At 40.8% G+C, this 18,615-nt stretch overlaps 1 protein-coding gene across 1 annotated transcript in view; it reads right to left on the reverse strand.

Annotated features, from left to right (window-relative positions):
- Positions 1 to 8,719: 8,719 nt before the first annotated feature.
- Positions 8,720 to 18,615, reverse strand: part of GDPD4 (glycerophosphodiester phosphodiesterase domain containing 4) — a 120,295-nt gene continuing 110,399 nt past the window's right edge. Inside the window, exons 17-21 of the mRNA XM_069070774.1 lie at positions 17,043 to 17,138; positions 16,419 to 16,481; positions 15,052 to 15,120; positions 12,527 to 12,592; positions 8,720 to 9,279 (exon numbers count right to left, since the gene is read on the reverse strand). Coding sequence (XP_068926875.1) covers positions 9,167 to 9,279; positions 12,527 to 12,592; positions 15,052 to 15,120; positions 16,419 to 16,481; positions 17,043 to 17,138 — 407 coding nt within the window. The 3' untranslated portion in view covers positions 8,720 to 9,166. The remainder of the gene's footprint in view (positions 9,280 to 12,526; positions 12,593 to 15,051; positions 15,121 to 16,418; positions 16,482 to 17,042; positions 17,139 to 18,615) is intronic.

Genomic DNA, 18,615 nt, shown 5'->3' on the forward strand with positions numbered 1-18,615 from the left:
CTGTGCCACCTAGCTGCCCCTAGTGTTCTTTTTTAGATGAAGGCATTATCTCTAGAAAGGTTCTGTGAGAAGAAAAACCATGAGTTTGGTTCAAGCCAATAATAGCACATTGTACAGACTACTAGGGTCATGATTTGAATGATTCTCTGTGAATGCCCTTAGAATTCATTTAGGGTGGCTAGGTGGCACAGTGAATAGAGCACCAGCCTTGGAGTCAGGAGGACCTGAGTTAAGGCCTCAGACACTTAACACTTACTAGCCATGTGACCTTGGGCGAGTCACTTAACCCTAATTACCCTGCCATCCCCCCTGCAAAAAAAAAATCTCTCTCTCTACATACATCTTTTTTTTTTTAAGCAATTGGGGTTAAGTAACTTGCTCAACGTTACACAGCCAGGTGTTTCTGGGTGGGTGCTAAGTGTCTGAGCCCAGAATTCGATCTCCAGGTCATCCCAACACTGGAGCCGGTGCTCTTACTCGCTGTGCTACCTGGCCACCCCTCTCTCTGTACATCTTAAAAAAAAATCATCTAGCCCGACCTCATTTCACAGATGGGAAACCAAGGTCCATGGGGTTAAATAGCTTGTCCAAGTTCATGTAGATAAGAAGTGTCAGTCAGGACTCAGTCTAGGGTTTCTTCTGCTTCCAGGCAACATGACTTTGGGTAAGTATGTTAGAACTTCCCCATCTTTGTTCCTTTATTTGTAAAATGAGAGGATGAGGAGGGCCAGGTTTGTAGGGGAGCAACTAGGGATGGGGGATGTTTTCTGGATGTCTCTCAAAGCAGGATTAACTTCATGGATGCAGGGTGAGAGGCAGAGAAACCTCCAACTGTTCAGCTTTCTTTCCCCTCAACCCTTAGCAGGGAACTCCAGCCTACATGATCTATTCCCATCCAATTATCTTCATGTCTAAAATCCTACCATTGGCAAGTCACGCTCCTCTCTGACCTCATTTTTCTTTTGGAGGCAAATGGCGTTAAGTGACTTGTCTAGGGTCACACAGCTAGTAAGCGTCTGAGGCCAGACTTGAACTCAGGTCCCCCTGACTCCAGGGCCAATGTGCTGCCCACTGCACCACACAGCCGCACCCCTTCTCTCCCCACCCTCCCCAGTCTCTTTAGATATGCACATCTGCCAAGAAGGGGAAGAGTCAGGTCTAGATCCCAGTCCTGGGCATGGTCATGGCTGGAGCCCAGGGGTCCATGGTTTGCTGGCTCACTTCTTCAGCTGAGGAGCCCTCACTTTATGATGTTAACATCAATCTCACAGGGTAGGTGGAAGGAATGATTTAGGGAGCCCCAGCGATAGCACAACAGAAATCACTGCCTCTCCACCCAGAGACACGTGACCACAGGTGCAGGCCCAGACGGTGTCAAAGGCAGGACTTGAATGCAGGACCTCCCAGCTCCAACTTCTGCTGGCTACCTTGGGTTCTGCTTCTGCACTATGCGGCCTTCAGCAAGGCCACTTCTCCCTCTCTCTGCACCTCAGTCCCTGCCCCTGTGAAGTAACAGAGTTGGCCTAGGAGTTCCAAAGTCCCTCCCAGCTCCTTATGCCATGACTGGGTCCTGTGCCCTGGGCTCCAGCATTTCTCCCCTACCCCTCCAGAATAGCTTTCTTTCCCTCTACTGGGGGTGAGGGATGCAGGGGAAAGAGGCAGGGTTGTAGTTACAAAGCTTCTGGGGCCAGCTTTGGAATACTCTGATCCCAGCAGCTCTGGGCCTGGACGCAGAAAGATCTGAGTTCAAATCTGATCTCAGATACTTTGTGACCCTGGCAAAGTCCCTTCACTTCTGTCTGCTTCAGAGTCCTCAACTGTAAAAGGGGATATAGCACCTACCTTGCATGGCTGTATTGAGAATTAAATGAGGTCATTTGTAAAGCTTCTAACACATAACGGCTACTATATAAATGCTTATTCACTTCTCCCCCTTTTCCCTGGCATTAACACAACACACACACATTCCTATATATAGGTGCCACCTATTTTAAAAAAATAATAATCCTGAGGGGTGGCTAGGTGGCACAGTGAATAGAGCACTGATCCTGGAGTCAGGAGGACCTGGCCTCAGACACAACACAAAAACTAGCCTTGTGACCTTGGGCAAGTCACTTGACCCCAATTGCCCTACCTTCCCCCCTCCAAAAACAGAAACAAAAAAACATGAGATTCCTGTTTATAAAAATGAAAATGGGTAGAAAATGCTTTAAAAAAAAAAGGCAATCCAAGTGCAACCAACCCCCACAAAAGCAGCAGATACCTTAAGTTTCGCTGTGTTCTCCAATGTGAGAGGAGCCTCAGAAAAATGGAGTGTTGGATCTGGGAGGGAGTTTGGAGACCATCTGCTAGAATGTCTCTTTTTACAGAGAGGCTGTGACTTGCCCAAGGCCACCTTGTATTAGTAGTGGGAGCCAAGTCTCCTAGTTCCCATTGCCAAAGTTCTCTGTTTCTTCCCATCAGCGAAGACTAGAAATTCCTGCCTCTTCTGTCTCTACAAGATGAAGGAATGTATGTGTCCCTTCATTCTGATGGTTTCCTCTGAATAGCTGAGTGCTGGGCTGTGGTCCACAAAGAAGTGGACCACCTGAATCACGGGTGTGGGACCTTAGTTGGATGTTGCCATTTTCAAGTATGCTTCCCATCTAATAGAAATTAGGCAGCAGGGTTTAATGGAATAGAGGTCTGAGAGGCCACTCCTGGCTCTAACAGTAACTAGCTGTGTGATCTTGAGTTAATTCCTTTCCCTCGGCCTGCTTCCTGTTCTGCCAAATGATGGAGCTGGTGCACCTATTGCCCTATCAACCGGGAGAGCTGGGGCTGATAAGAGTTCTGAGCTGCAATGACATAGAGCCCATCAGATGTCCACATGAAACCAGCATTGATAGGGTGATCCCTCAAGAACAGAGAGGGGATGGGCACACAAATGGCCTAGGGAGGAGGTAAGCTATGAGCCCTAGTCTTTAAGAGATCAAGTGATGGGGTTAGACCTACTGTACTGTATGCAGCATTATATGGTGAATAGTGGGCTAGACTTGGGAGAAGGAAGAAACCAGGGCAGAGGCAGAAACGTCCTGCCTCTGATGCTAGCTGTGTGACCTAAACCCTGAGTTTCCAGCTTCTCAGCTGTTAAATGGGGAAAATAATCCTCGTACTATGTACCTCACAGGGCTGTTATAAGGAATATATAATTATTAAGCTATATGTAACATTCAGCACATACATATGTATGTAAATATATAGAATCTTTTGCATTCCTCGTATTTACATTTATAAATATATCTATAAATATCAGTGATTAGTTTTTATGGCTTTCCCCAGTTCTAGAAGAAATGAACTTGAGTCAGTCAGTCAATAAATCATTCAGCTGCTACTTACTACATGCCAGGCATTGTGCCAAGTGCTGGGATACAAAAAGATTTCAAAGACGGCCCCTGTTTAGGGGCCTTGGATTCAAGTCCTGCTGGAGCAGACCACACTTCCTCGTACAGACAAGCCTATCCTGGGATTCTCTCTTGCTCAAATTCCCTATTTCTTTCTTGTTTAGACTTCATTTCATGATTTCACTGGTATAGACAGTGCTCTATAAGGGAGATCTCCACTTACCAATGAAAGCAGGTTTCTTTGCAACTGTTTGCAGAGTTGCCCAGACAACGGAGAGGTTCGATCCTTTGCCCAGCAGGGTCACATAGCCAGCAGGTGTCAGTGGCAGGACTTTAGCCCAGGCCTTCCCAATACCAAAGCTAATTATGCATAACAGGCCCCACAGCCTTTCATAAATTTTGGGACAGTCATATTAGGTAGGGAATACAAAAATCATGTGTGAATGGATGGGGAAACTGAAGCCCTGAGAAGCAATGACAAAATACCCTCTGAGTTTAGCCTTCTTTCAGTCCCCTATAATGCCTGTGGTTCTTCCTCCTTGGCTCCCGGTTCTAGCATCAGAGCAGTCCTCGAGGGAGGAGGCAGGGCCAAAAGGACACTATGGACTCACAAGATGTTTGTTGCCTCCTTTATTGAAGAGTTGATGTTTACTGAAACCTGACCCCCAGAAGTTGAGAGTTGAGGAGGGGCAGGAGATGGGCTATGTTATCCCTGAAGTAAGAATACAAATTATGATGTCAAGAGTCCCCAATGATGGTGTCCCTATGGGGAGGCCTCATAGGTGATCTTGGCAGATGGGTAAAACTATCAGGAGCCTAAGTAGGACATGGTGAAGAAGGGGCCCCTAGCCTCTTCTGCAAAGGTCTTGACATGTCTCGCATTTCCCGGATATCTTTCACCCCAGAAGTGACCCAGGGAACTTCTAAGCTATCCATACCTCATCCTCAAATCTAGCTAGGCCACCTTGTAATGTCAGGAGGTAGGAACCAGGGTCTAGGGGAATCAAAGGCAGGATCTAAGCTAGCTCCTCCCCAGTCCTTTGTTTGGTTCAGACCAGGTCCATACTAGCCTGCAGTTCTGCTGAGGTGATAGGTGGAGGGGAGGCCCTTGCCCTTGCCTCTTTCAAGCTCCCTCCCCTGTATGCCATGGTAGGCTTTCTGGGCTATGTAGGGGAGGGGAATGGGACCCCAGGGTTCCGGCTGGTCTGGTACTTCTTGCTCAAGGCCACAGCACATGACAACTTGTGCTCTCAGAAAACCACCTTTGATTGGCCTTCAGTTGCCTCCCTCCCTCCTCCTATAACCACTACCTGATGCAGAGAGAGATATGGAAAAAGAGGTAGATAGAGGGCTGACTAAAGTCCACATGCAGAAGGGGAGATGGCATCTAGGGAATCTTCTTGGGCCATGGTCCAGGATTCAGCAGATGCAGCAGAACTTTGAAAGGGCAGAAGGTTTGGGAAGCTTTTCATTGGATGTGGCATTGTCATTACTTTCCAATGTAAGGATGGACAAGTCTGTAGGGATAATAAAAATTAAAAATGAGAGAACTATCAGATTTACTTCTCTAGCCTCAGTTTCCTCATCTGTAAAATGGAGACTATAATATCTGCACCATCTACTTATAGGGATGTAGTAAGAAAAGCAAAGGAAAAGAGAAAGGAGAAAGGAAGGATAGCATAAGGTCAAAGACATGCCAAACTGGGTGCTCAAAGCCAGAGTGGAGAGTATAACAAGGCGATGCCTGAAAGTCCCTGGAAACACACTCAGGACAAGGTGCTGGCACATCCCCCAACATGAGGAAGGTGAGGCTGTCCAATGGCTTAGCCTTGGGAGGGGGATAGGGCAGATGGAGAGGAGGCTAAAGAGGGAAGAAGATTCTCAAAGACAAGAGATGAACTGAAATTGGAAAGAGAAGATGATAAACCCTAAAACATCAAGACAAAGGCTGAGACAGGGAGGCTGTGACCTGCCAAAGTTCACTCACATAGCATTCACTACTAAGTACAAAAAGTAAGATCTCAACCCAGGTCCTCATGCCATCACTCTTTCTAAGGAAAATCAGACAAAACGATCAGAGGAAATCTTTTGGCCCATTCAGAAACATGTGATGACATTAAGAAACTAAAGAATGGTTCAAATAAGAAATGAAATTCATAAATTAGAATGAATTTGGGGTGGAAACCAGAGCTCTAAGTGTAAAATTAAAAAAAAAGCAGAGTAGAAAAAAAACTGAATTATGATTGAACAATTTCCCAAAGAAGTAAAAAGAAGGCTTGAGAGAATAATATATTTGGAACACAAAAATAATAAAGTGAAAGAAAATTCAGCACAAGGCAAAAGGCAACATTGTTAGTATATGTGAATTCTACAAAAGCCTAAATTACTGACCTCAAAGACAGAAGGAAGGAGATAACTTAAGGATTATAGGTCTCCAAGAAAAATGTGATAAATCTCAAGACCACAAGAGCATAATAATGCAGGAAATAATGAAAGATAATGGTCCAGAACTTCTAAATACAAACAATAAGGCATTGATTGAGAGAATCACAGATTTCTGCCAGGGAGAAAAAAAAAAGACCCTGTTTCAAAATCCAAGTAATTCAAAATATGAAGTGACTAAATTTAACAATTGCAATGAAAAATATCAACAAATTTTACAATCAGTAAAGAGATAAACCTTTAAATATGAAAGAAAGGTGATCTGAATAACAAATGATTAATCCACATACATGAGAAATCACCAGAAAAAATGGAATAGTAGATTACAAAAAGCAAAGGAGTTCAAATTATATTATATTAATACCAAATGATAGGAGGTAGAACAGACTTTACTATTCATATACTATTCATAGATGAATTCCCAGAAGTCTGAGGTACAATCATATTATCAACAAAGCAAAAATAAAAATTATTTAAAATTATTAATTTAATAAAAACAAATTCACAGATCAAGACAGATAAACAGGTAAACTGTTTCATGCTTGAAGGAACTGTAGGTAATTAACCAATATTAGTATTAAACATATAGGCATCAAATGGGAGAGCAACTAAATTCATAAAGGAAATTTTAATTGAATTGCAAAATGACAAAAATAATAACATAATAATTGTTGGAGAATTTAATTTTCCCATTTTGGAACTGGACAAACCTAACATCAAGATAAACAAAAAGGGAAATAAAGACCCAAATGAGGTATTGGAGAATTGAAATCTGAAAGAAATAGCATCTTATGAATGGAACTGATAAAGTATATACCAAAAGGAGGTCATTGATAAACTATTTAGAGCAGCACTTTTTGTGGTAGCAAAGAATTGAAAACAAAGTACATGTCCATCGACTGGGAATGGTAACTAAAGTGTGACATGAATATAATGGAGTATCACTGTGCTTTAAGAAATATTGAATGTGATAAATAGAGAGAAGCATGGAATTATTTGAACAACCTGATGCAAAGTGAAGTAAGCAGAGACAAGAAAACAACACACATAATGACTACAGTGTTAATGGGCAGGAAATACTACCAAAAAAAGTAAATGTTAAAAAATCATAAAGAGCAAGCATGGCTCCAAAGAAGACATATGAAAAGGTATCCCCTACCCTATTCCTTTGAAGAAATAGGGGGTCAGTAAGTGTGATATACTGCATATATTTTCAGAAATTTTTTTGATATATAAATTTTGCTGACTTTTTATCTTTTTTCCCCCTTTGTTGTTGTTCAGCCATTTTGGCTATGAGCAACTCTTTGTGACCCCATTTAGGGTTTTCTTGGTAAAGATACTGTGCCATTTTCTTCTCTAGCTCATTTTAAAGATGAGAAAACAGGGTTAAGTTACTTGCCCAGGGTCACATGGCTAGTTAAATGTCTGAGGCCAAATTTGAACTTAGCAATATGAGTCTTCCAGACTCCAGGTCTAGCACTCTATCCATTGTATCACCTATTTGTTTTTTGGGATGCCTCTCTGGGAGGAGGAAGGGGAAGGGTACTGGAAGAAATTCTGGTGACATAAAAAAACAAAAGATATCAATAAAAAAGTTTTTTTAAAAAAAGAACCAAACACATTTCTCAGTCCTACAGGGTACCATAAGAAAAAATAGACCATGTGATAGAAATTATTTAAGAATTGTAAAAAAAAAAAGTGGGGTAGCTAGGTGGCTCAGTGGACACAATGCTGGGCCTGTAGTAAGGAATACTCATCCTCCTGAGTTCAAATCTGCCTCAGACACTTAGGAGCTGATACAGGGAACACAAGCAAAAAATGCTAATTTAAATGAGGACTTAATAAAGATATCATAAATAATAAATTAAGTGAAAGAACAAATCATAAAAATACTTAATAACTATGTGAAAGAGAATGATAACGATGAAACTACATACCAAAATTTCTGAGATGCAGATAAAGAAATCCTCAAAGGAAAAATTACATCTCTGAAAACATACATTAACAAAATAGAAAAAAGAGAAGATTAATAAAATGAATGTACAATCAAAATATTAAAAAATAAAAATTAACAAATATGAACAAAAAGGAAATCTTAAAAAATTAGATGAGATAAAATGGAAAACAAAAAGAGCAAAGAATGGATAAACAAAATTTAAAGTTGGTTCTTTGAAAGACCTAACAAAAGGCTTTGAAAAAATTAATAACCTTACCCTAACCTTATTAAAAATAAGAGAAAAATAAAACTACCAAAATTTTAAAACAAAGCAAAATCACAACAAATAGAGAATAAAAATAATTTTTAGAACCTAGTATACACAAGTATATTCTAATAAAGTGAAAAATTTAAAATAAAGGACTTTTTAAAAATACCCCAATTAGTACTCATGGAATAGCCATCTTAATTCAATTACCAAAGAACAGAGAAACACCCTGGTTCAGATGGATTTGCAGGTTCACTCTATCAAAATTTAAAGGATAATACTTCTCTTATTAGTATAGTTAGTCTCAAAAACTGAAAATAAGAAAATGCTCCATTCCAAACTTCTTTTATGGGATAAATAGTTTTAGTGCCTAAACCAGGGAAGAAAAAAACAAAGAGAATTTTAGATTATTGTTATTAATGAAAATAGATTAAAAATGTAAATAAAATCCTATCAAAAAGACCATAGCAATATATGTATATTAGTAAGTATTCACTATGATCAAGTTGGACTTATACCAGGAATGCAAGAGTTAACATAATTCATCATATTAAAATCATTATTTAAAAAAAACTCCAAATCACAATTAGATAAATAGATGTAGAAAAAATCCATGACAAAAATGCAATGCTCTATGCTAAAACTCTCCAAAGCATAGGTACAAGGGCTCTTTTTAAAATTATATAACGTATGCAGCAAAAACCAAAAGCTAATGTTTTATTTTACTTTTTTTTTTCTTTACCATTGGAGAAACACTAGAAGCTTTCCCAATGAATACAGAAGGAAAGCCAGGAAGCCTCTATTCTCCACTGTTATTTGACATAGTTGTGGAAATGCCAATAACAGTAAGAGAAAAAAATTTTAACCATAAATATAGACAAAGAAGATTCAAAATTATCCATTTGCTGTTGATATGGTGACTTAGAAAAGCTCAGAGAATCAGCAAACAAGCTAACTGAAACAATTAATAGCTTCAGTAAAATAGTAAATTACAAAATAAATCCACAAAACTCAATAGTATTTCTACACAGCTATAACAAAATCCTTGAAGAAATTATAGAAAGCAAAATTCTATTTAAAATAACTACAAAACTCATAAAATATCTAAGAGTCAGTCTACCAATATACACTTAAGGCTTATGGAAATACAATTATAAAACACTTTAAGAAAATTTTATTGATATCTTTTTTTAAATCACCTTCATTTCCAAAGATACCCCCTTTTTCTTCTCTTACACAATGAGACATTCCTTATAATAGGAATTAAAAAGAGAGGAAGAAAAAAAAAAGAGAAATCACTTCAGCAAAACTAAATAACACATGAGTATGTTCTGACACAGCCTATACAATGTTTCACACTCCTATTCCCCTACGTCCCCAAGGAAGGGAGGATGGTATATTTTCTCATCTCTTCTTCAAGGATAAGTTTGGTCACTAAAATTACACAGCACTAAGTTTTATTTATAAAATACTCTAAAGTAATAAAGAACTACTTAAGTAATTAAGAGGCATATTCATTGTCTGCAGTTGAGTTCAATAGAAAAAAAATGACATTACTACCTACAGTAATTTGTAGGCATAGTGTTTACCAATGGAATTGCCAGTGATACTTTTATAGAACTAGGAAATAATAACAAAATTCACTGGAGGAATCTTAAGAGAAATACTTTTTTCAAAGTAAAAGTTAAGGGCACATAGCAATTCTAGACCTCATATTATACCACACAAAGTAGTAATCATATCACACTATTTGGCACTAGATTAAAAACAGAAAAGTAAATCAGGGGAACAGGCCAGAAAAGGAAGACTCAGAAAACAATACATTCCATAAACTAGTTAGTATAAGATAAACCTGAAACCATAAATTACTTGGTAAAAAAAAATTAACAAAAATGTCTTGGTTTTACTGGAAAGAAATTTGAACTAATTTCTTATATAATATACAACATGATAAGCTTAAATTCATATCCTATATATTAAAATATCACACTATTTTTTTTCAGAATGAGAGAACTGTATCTGGTATTTGGTGCAGCTATCATTAGGGGGAGAATTCTTAACTAAATAAGGGACAGAAGTGATCATAAAAGATAAGATAGATCATTTCAATTCCATTAAATTAAAAAGATTCTGCTCTAATAATCAATGCAACTAGAATAAGAATGGAAACTGTTAACTGGGAAAAAAATATTTTAATCAAAAGATTTCTGATAAGGGCCTCACTTCTAAGATGTGTAGGGAACTAACACAAATATCTAAGACCAAAAGCCATTTCCCAATGGTTAAGTGGTCATACAATATGAATAAACAGTCCTCAAAAGAATTACAAAAAAAATAACATTAACAAAATATTGACAGCCATATGGTCATTAGAGATTGTGTGAATCACTAATAATAATACAAAAGTAAATTAAAACAACCTTGAGGATTTCACCCTACACTTAGGAAATTAGCAAAGATGGTGAAAGTCAGGGTTGGAAGAGTTATGGGAAAGCAGGCATCCTAAAATTACAATTGGCGAAGCTGTGAATTGTTCAACCATCCTGGAAATCAATATAGAATTATTCTGAAAGGGTGACTTAAGTGTCCACTGTCTTTGATCCAGAGATCCCAATGCTAGGCATCTCCCTGAGATCAAAGAAAATGAAAGGTCCCATATCCATCAACATAGTCCTAGCAGCACTTTTCCAGGCAGCAAAACAAAACAAAAAAACTGGAAACAAAATAGCTGGCCCTGGACTCGTTTAAACAAATTATGATAACTTCCATGTAATGGAATATTATGGTGCTGTAAGAAATGATGGATACTGAGAATTTAGAGAGGCACAGAAATACATATGAATGGAAAAAAGAAAGAACCAGGAAAATAGCATACACAATGACTATGACAATTCAAATCACCCAAATTGCAAAAACCTGAAGCCAAATGCTATGCAACTATGACTACAAGTTTAGCCTTCAAAAAGAGATGAGAAAATGCACCTTCCTCCTTTGCAAAGGTGAGGGACTCCAGGGGCAGAACCCTGTATACACTGTCAGACTTAAGATAAAGTGTTGGTTAGTTTTGTTCAAGTACTCTCCCCCTTTATTTGGTATTCTTTGTTATAAGGGAGAGTATGATGGGGAGGGGGAAATAAGGGATATGTGTGGATATGAAGATGACATTAAAACCAAAGATAGCAACATAAATTAAAAACTGGAAAAAAATATCATTGGGTTGAAGAAAGTGGAGAAATTTAACCTGGAGAATAGCAGAGTTTGGGCGGAGGGCTGATTCCTCTCTTCAAATATCTGAAGGGCTGCCATCTTGAAGAGGGATTAGATTTGTTCTGTTTGGTTCTGGAAGGCAGAACCAGAACCAATGGGTGGAAGTTATAGTGATTCAGATTTTGAATCAATATAATAAAAAAAATTACTAAAAAACTTCTGCCTAAAAATGGAATGGGATACACTGGGGAAGAAGGGAGAGATGTGAGTTCCCTGCAGCTAATGGTCTTTCCAGGGAGAGGTTGGCGGATTCTGTTTTGGAGGGGGAAAACTGCTTTGGGTGGGGGCTGGACTAGCTTAGAGCTTAGGGCCTTTACAACTCAGAAATAATGTCATTTTGTGAAATGTGTCCAGACAGCAATTCTTGTCTAAAGGAACTGAGGGTTGTAGGGGACTTCAAGTTCAATACATTTCAAAACTGAAGTACAGCTATCAAAAAAAAAAATGGAGAAGGTATCACAGGTTGTATGAACACGCCTACTATCTAGGGCCAGAGAAACAGTGCTCCAATTCTGTTCTGTCCTGATCAGACCCCACTCTAGAGAACTGTGTTAAGTCTCTGGGTCGCATGTAAGAAAGGGCTGAACTTTTAGCATGTCTAAAGAAAGGTGATGATGGTGGGTAGCGAGACAATAATGTTGGAGACATTACTGACATGCATCCTGGAGAAGTAAATTCTGGGGAATATAATCTGATAATCTGCAGCCATTGAGGAGATGGGGATTTATTTCTAAAGCCTAGCCCAGCTCTCCATTCCAGATAATCAGGAGGAGGATTTCAGCTCCTTTAAGAAAGCACTTCTAGGGGTGGCTAGGTGGCACAGTGTGTAGAGAACCGGCCCTAGAGTCAGGAGGACCTGAGACCTCAGACACAACACAAAACTGGCCTGTGACCTTGGGCAAGTCACTTAACCCCAATTGCCCTGCCTTCCCCACCTCCAAAAAAAAAAAAAAGAAAGCACTTCTATATGAGGAGGGACAATCTAGTTAAATTCTTGAATGTATAAAAAATTATTTAAAGACTAGTTGTGTATGGAATGAATAAAAAAATAACCACTGACATTAGATTCTGCATGCAGGGGATGCCTTTTTTTCACCTGCTCCAAGACATAGTTATGTGCCCAAGAGGGTTTGGGGTCTCTATGACCCTGAGGTCATGAGAGGGAGGGAGAACTAGAGACTGTGATACCCCTTGCAGCTCTGTCGTTCTGGGATTTTCTCATCTGCATACCTAGTACTTCTTCTTCGTCTGATCCTTTACCAGTGTCTTTGCTTATGCTTGTAGGAAACATGTTTCCTGAAGAGAGGGGGGGAAAAAAAGTTAAAAGAGGGCAGGAAGAGAGAATCAAAGAAGGGAGGCCACAGTGCCCCTTCCGGCTCTGGGATCCTAGGACATCGAATTCTCCACCTAGTCTTCTGGGGTCTTCTCAGATTTCTTCCATCTCTTCCAACATTTAAATTCAATACACATTTTTGAATCACAAACTAAGGCAGGGTGCTAGGAAGGCTGTGTGGTGGCTACACTTTTTTAATAGACAAAAAATGTACATCATCCACATTCTTTATATAAAGTTCTCAGACGGGCATCAAATCTGGACATAGCGATCGCCTAGTTTCTAGATGAAAGAAGTGATAGTCTTTCTGTCATTTGTCTGATCAGATGACATCCAAAGTATGGAATTCAGTCTGGGGTGCCATCTTTTAGGAAGGATGCTGACATGCTAGAGGGTGCCCACAAGAGGGCAAACAGAATGGTGAGAGACCTGGAAACCAACGCTGTTGACCCTCCTCCAAATTCTCTGTAGATCTAGAAACAACACCATGAACACATTCTGCACCAATGTGTGTACAGACTCTAGTTAGAGAGAGTCAGAAAAAGGAAAGCCTATAGGTCCCTTCCCTATAGTCAGGTCCTGCTCCTGGCCTATAAGCTCACATGTAATTCATTCCTCTTCCTCTTCTTACCATCTCTACCCACCTTGCTTTTCAACTTTTTCTGAAGGGCAGAGGCAACAATCACACCTTTTGCATTTCAAACTCTGGGAGCTGCTTTTCAAGTTTTGAATCAAGGAGGCCTGGCTTTATTAGCAATGGAAAGCCTTCCCTCTATGGCTATGGCCCATCACTGCACCATTTTCCAAGACCTAGTCTATGTAGAGCTGGCAGAGGGAGTAATTATTCTCTCTCCATCTAACCCAACCCCTTCTGAATAGCTAGAAGGAAATAAGTTATTGTTTTATATATTGGTAGGGAATGAGGGAGAGTTGGTCCAGACACCCCTGACCAATTGATTTCCACCCCCCCCAACCCCATCTGTATCCCAGTTAATAAAGTTACAAAACACAACAGAGACAGTGAGATACTAATGTCTTAAAAAAAAGTGCCAATAAGTATTGTCGGTTTGCTACCTTTTTATGAAGTATTTAAAAAGTTCTTCCTCGATGGAATTATAAGGGCAGCTTGCCATTGGATGGCCAATGATAAGATACAACCTTAGAAGCCTTTAAAAAACAACAACAAAGAGGACCTACTCCCTAGAGAGAGTGTCACAGCAGGAAACAGCTCCAATGAGTGTGACCTCTGTTAGTACAGAGGGTGACAAACTACGGAGGAAAAGCCCAGGTCTTGAGAGGGGATTCCTTATGCCTTGTGCCTCTCCCAGAGGGCAGTGGGGAGGACTTTTCTCTCCTCCTTCCCAACGAATGGTGTCATATAGAAGAGCTGCTTGGTGGGAGGAGAGACAATATCCAGCAGGGAACAAGGAGTAAAGACAGAGAACCAGTGGCTGGTGACACCTGGCAGCCATCTAAGGAAGAGCATTGGTAGTGGGAAACTGCAGAGAGGGGCAGACCCAGGGAGCCTGAGAAACCTGCCCGGCAGAAATGGTCAGCTCAGGAGGAAGCAGCGTGAGGATGCCACGAGATAAGAAAGGGCATTGGGCCCCACAGTGCTGGGGGGTGGAGGGAAGCTGTCCTGGCCACACATGGGCCTCATTACCATTGGACTCCATGGGTGTGCCCACTCTTCCCACGGCTGATGTATTTGTGGAGACTGTGCCCCAGAGAGGAATGTCATGTCGCTATGTAGCTATGACATCCAAGTATTTCATTTCCCTCTGAGCTAAGCGTATCTATTCACTGACTACTGAATATAAGCCTACTTGTTGGGACTTGTGATAGTTTTAGGAATTCATACCCAAGAACCTTGAGCAATATGTAACCCTTTGAGGTCAACTTATCAGTGCAGAGGTCAAGTTAGAAGGGTAGCCTGGGGATAAGGTATAATTAAAATATTGAGCACTTTTTAGCATCGTGTCACAAAACTGAAAGATCACCAAACCTAAAAAAGCAAAAACTTGGGAGAAACACATCTGATAGATGTGTCTGTAGAAAAGGATCTCTGCCCCTCTTGGGAAGCACTAAATACCAATGGGTAGACGTTATAGGAAGATGGTCTTCAGCTTGGATAAGAAGAAACTTCTCTAGGAGGAGTGAGGACTTTGCTTTCTTGAATGAATTTTTAAAAATTAGTTCATGAATATTTGTTCGATAAATGGAGAGGAATTTCTGATACTTGTTTAAGGGGAAGAAGAGGTTGTGGGTCCCCAGGGAGCTCTGAGTCTCCATCCAAGAGGGTTTCTGGGCTGGGATGCCTAAGACCCTCCCAGATGCTCTCCGGAGTCGAATCAGGAGAAGGGGGCAATAGAGGAGGTCTCAGTTCTAGACCTGAGGTTCTAGGTCTTCCCCATCAGGTTACCTTGCATATCCTCATCGTTGGATCCCATAACACTCTCTGTGCTCAGGCTTCTGGTCATTTTCATGTTCTCTGAAAAGGAGAAGAGGAAATTGAAACCAGTAAGTGAGGCAGGTGGAGTAAACAAGGTGGAGATTTTAAGATTTTTCCTCTGCCCTCCTGGTAGCTTCCTGCCCTTTTCTTATTGGGACACTGACCAGTCAAATTCTCTCTTCTAGACTTTTCAGGAATGTGCCAATTTCACTTTATTTGCTAGAGGGGAAGAAGAGGCAAAACCTTTTTAAATAACCCAGGCCTGGGTTTATAAACCTGCCCTGAGCACAGAAGCTGACAGTGCCCCCAAGACTCTGCCCTAGGACCTTTCTTGATCAATATATGGTATCCCCAAAAATCTCATTATCATTTTGAATCTATTAACACACTTAAAACATCAAGTGGCACTGAGCCTTTGGGGACATCATCTATCTAACCATAGCCTCACACTTAATAAATGCATGTTAACTGATTTTACAAAGTACTTAGACAGCTTGGCACAATGGAATGAAGAAGGCCTGGTTATTTGAGCCTCTTCTGAGTCTCCTCATGCAAATGGGGGTCCTAATATTTATATAACTTCTTCCTAGAGCTGTTGTAGAAAATTTTTTTGTTAGCTACTGAGGACTAAAGTAAGGGGGGGGGGGGCATTCTACTAAAACACTTCACGGGAGATAGGTAAGGGGTGGGGGCTGATTGGACAGGATTCCCTCTGAAAGGCCAGAAAGGCCTCTCCTAAGCCCTGTTCCCTCGCTCATTAAAATACCCTCCAACTCAGGGGAAGATGAATTCCTAGGTGCTGGAGGATGGCAAGACAGGCACACTGAACAATAAAATCGGGGGAAGGAGGTCTGACAAGGAATAAACAAGACCGTGGGCACTAGATGGAAAGTCCTACCCCACTCTACCTAGCCCACCAGGGCTCTCAAATCAAGATGTCAGGATGTCTGCTTGAGATGGCTCCTAAGCAGGGGCATCCTGGGGATAATGGGGGCATAGATAAAGAAGGGAAAGGGATCTGGGGCAGCTAGGTGGCACAGTGAATAGAGCACCAGCCCTGGAGTCAGGAAGACCTGAGTTCAAATCCAGCCTCAGACATTTAATACTTACTAGCTGTGTGACCTTGGGCAAGTCACTTAACCCCAATTGTCCTGCCTTCCCCCCTCAAAAAAAAAAAAGAAGGGAAAAGGATCTCAGAGGTCACCTAGTCCAACCCCCTTGTTATATAGACATGGAAACTGAGGCCCAGAGATGTTAAATGATTGCCCAAAGTCACACAGGTAGCAAGGGGTAGAGAAGAGGTCCTAACATTTCTTCCAGTCCCATCACCTACTCACGTAGTTTCATTTGTAAGAGGGAATCCCAATCATCTGTGTTTTTGTCGGAAGGACTCGGTGATACTGAGGAGAAAGCAAAGAGGTGGTAAAAATCAACAATGGAGCAAACCAATATGTTCCTACAGAGGAAGGAATCAGTCCCTGGCATATTCTTGTTCCTTAGGGAGAATGCACATTCTATACTGGGCCTCACACATTTTCTTTCTTTTTAAAAATAATATTTTATTTTTTCCAATTTCATGTAAAGACAATTTTTAGCACTTGGTTTTTTAAAATTTTGAGTTCCAATTTTTCTCCCTCCCTCACCTACCCCCTCTTCCAAGATGGTAAGCAATTTGATACAGGTTACATGTACAGCCATGCAAAATATATGTCCATATTAGTCATGTTGTGAAAGAAAACACAGACCCAAAGCAAAAAGAACACAAAAAATAAAGTGAGAAACAGTGTGCTTTGATCCGCATTCAGACTCTTTTCTCTGAAGGTGGCTAGCAAGTTTCACATACTCTCCTGAAAGATTGGCAGGACTATCCCCACTATACAGATGAGAAAACTGAGACACAGCATGGGAATGAAGGGGCTGAGGCTCTGGGTCCCTGACCCAGCCCTGGGTTGTCTCCTTACCTGGAATTTCTTCCTGATTTTCATCGTTTTTATTTTGGTTTTGGACCTCCATTTCAATATTCTCTTCGATACCTGTAACCCCGGACATTGGAAATACTGGGGAAAGAGAGAAGGAAAGTCAGCAAAGGACGACACCAAGGAAATAGGTGACCCAAAGGAGACTGAAACAAACAGTGCCCAGACACATCAGAGTTTTTAGAAATACACCCATAGCTCCCCAGGCCTGAGCTTCTCGGGTTAAACATGTTCCATCCCTCCTCAAGCCACAGGACAGAAAGAGCATCTGATTTAACCTTGTCAGTGACCTGTCCAAGGTTAAGCAGGTAAAAGTAATAGAGCTTGGGATTTGAATGCAGGTCTTTGGATTCTAAATCCAACAATCAGTCAATCAATGTACCGGTTGACTCTCTCACAAACACCCTAATTACTAATTCCTCAATCTCCTCACCTCCTACCTCTGCCACACGTAAAGATGAGTGACCATACCCTTGATCTTCCCTTCACTCACAAATGCACCACCTTCATGCTCAGGAATTCCCAATTCCCCTTACCTGACCATCATCTATTGACCTTCCACCTCTCCCTGTCTTCCCTTAGCAGACCCTACTCTTGGGCCACACACTGTGCCCTTCAATCAGTTCTCTCCTAAGCCATCTCCCTTGCACTAGCCACTCTCTTTTCTCCTCCCCATTACCCCTTGGTGGACCAGTCAGACTCTATACTGCCCTTCTTCTCTTGAGTTTCTGACCCCCTTATCATTTTGCTGATTGCTCCCTGACCAAGCATCAGCATTAGGTAACTCTGTCATCATTCTTACCTATATGCTACCAAACAAAGATGGAGAAAACCACACAATTGTTCTGTCAAGTGCCTTCTGTCACTCTTTCCATCTTCACTCCTATCTCTTTAGGCTTACTCCTCAACAAGGCTAACCCTTCTACCTGCTCATTTTCTCCAACACATTGCCTCCTCTGTCATCCCTTCTCTATCACTTATTTTCAATCTCTCCTCCTACTGGATCCTTTCCTGACCTTACCTATCTTTCCAAAACCCCTTACTCGATCCTTCTAACCCCACTAACTATAGTCTTATATTCTCAGCCATTTGTGTTTAAATTCTTTGAAAATGTCATCTACAACAGGTTCAATCATTTTCTCTTCTCTCATTCTTTTCTTCATCCCTTATAAGCCAGCTTCCAACTTGGTCATCCCACCAAAAATGCTCTCTCCAAAATTATCAATGATCTGTTAATTGCCAAATCCAATGATCTTTTCTCAGTCCTCATTCTCCTCCACATCTCCGTAGCCTTTGAGACTACTGATCACCCTCTTATCCTTGATACTCTCTCCTCTCTAGGTTTTCAGGATACTGCTCTCTCCTGGTTTTTCTTCTATCTATCTGACGGCTCCTTCTCTGTATCCTTTATGATCTAGCAATCTTCTTCAAATAATGCCCTTTAAACATAGGATTCTACCCTGGGTCTCTTCTCTTCTCCCTTTATACTACCTCCCTTGGCAATCTCATTAGCTCCCATGGACTTAACATTCCTATACCTATGATTCTTAAATCTCTC

The sequence above is a fragment of the Petaurus breviceps genome, unplaced genomic scaffold (assembly GCF_028583685.1).
Source record: "Petaurus breviceps papuanus isolate PSGF00001 unplaced genomic scaffold, PetGlider_PUasm1.0 90823, whole genome shotgun sequence".
Classification (NCBI taxonomy): Eukaryota; Metazoa; Chordata; class Mammalia; order Diprotodontia; family Petauridae; genus Petaurus; species Petaurus breviceps.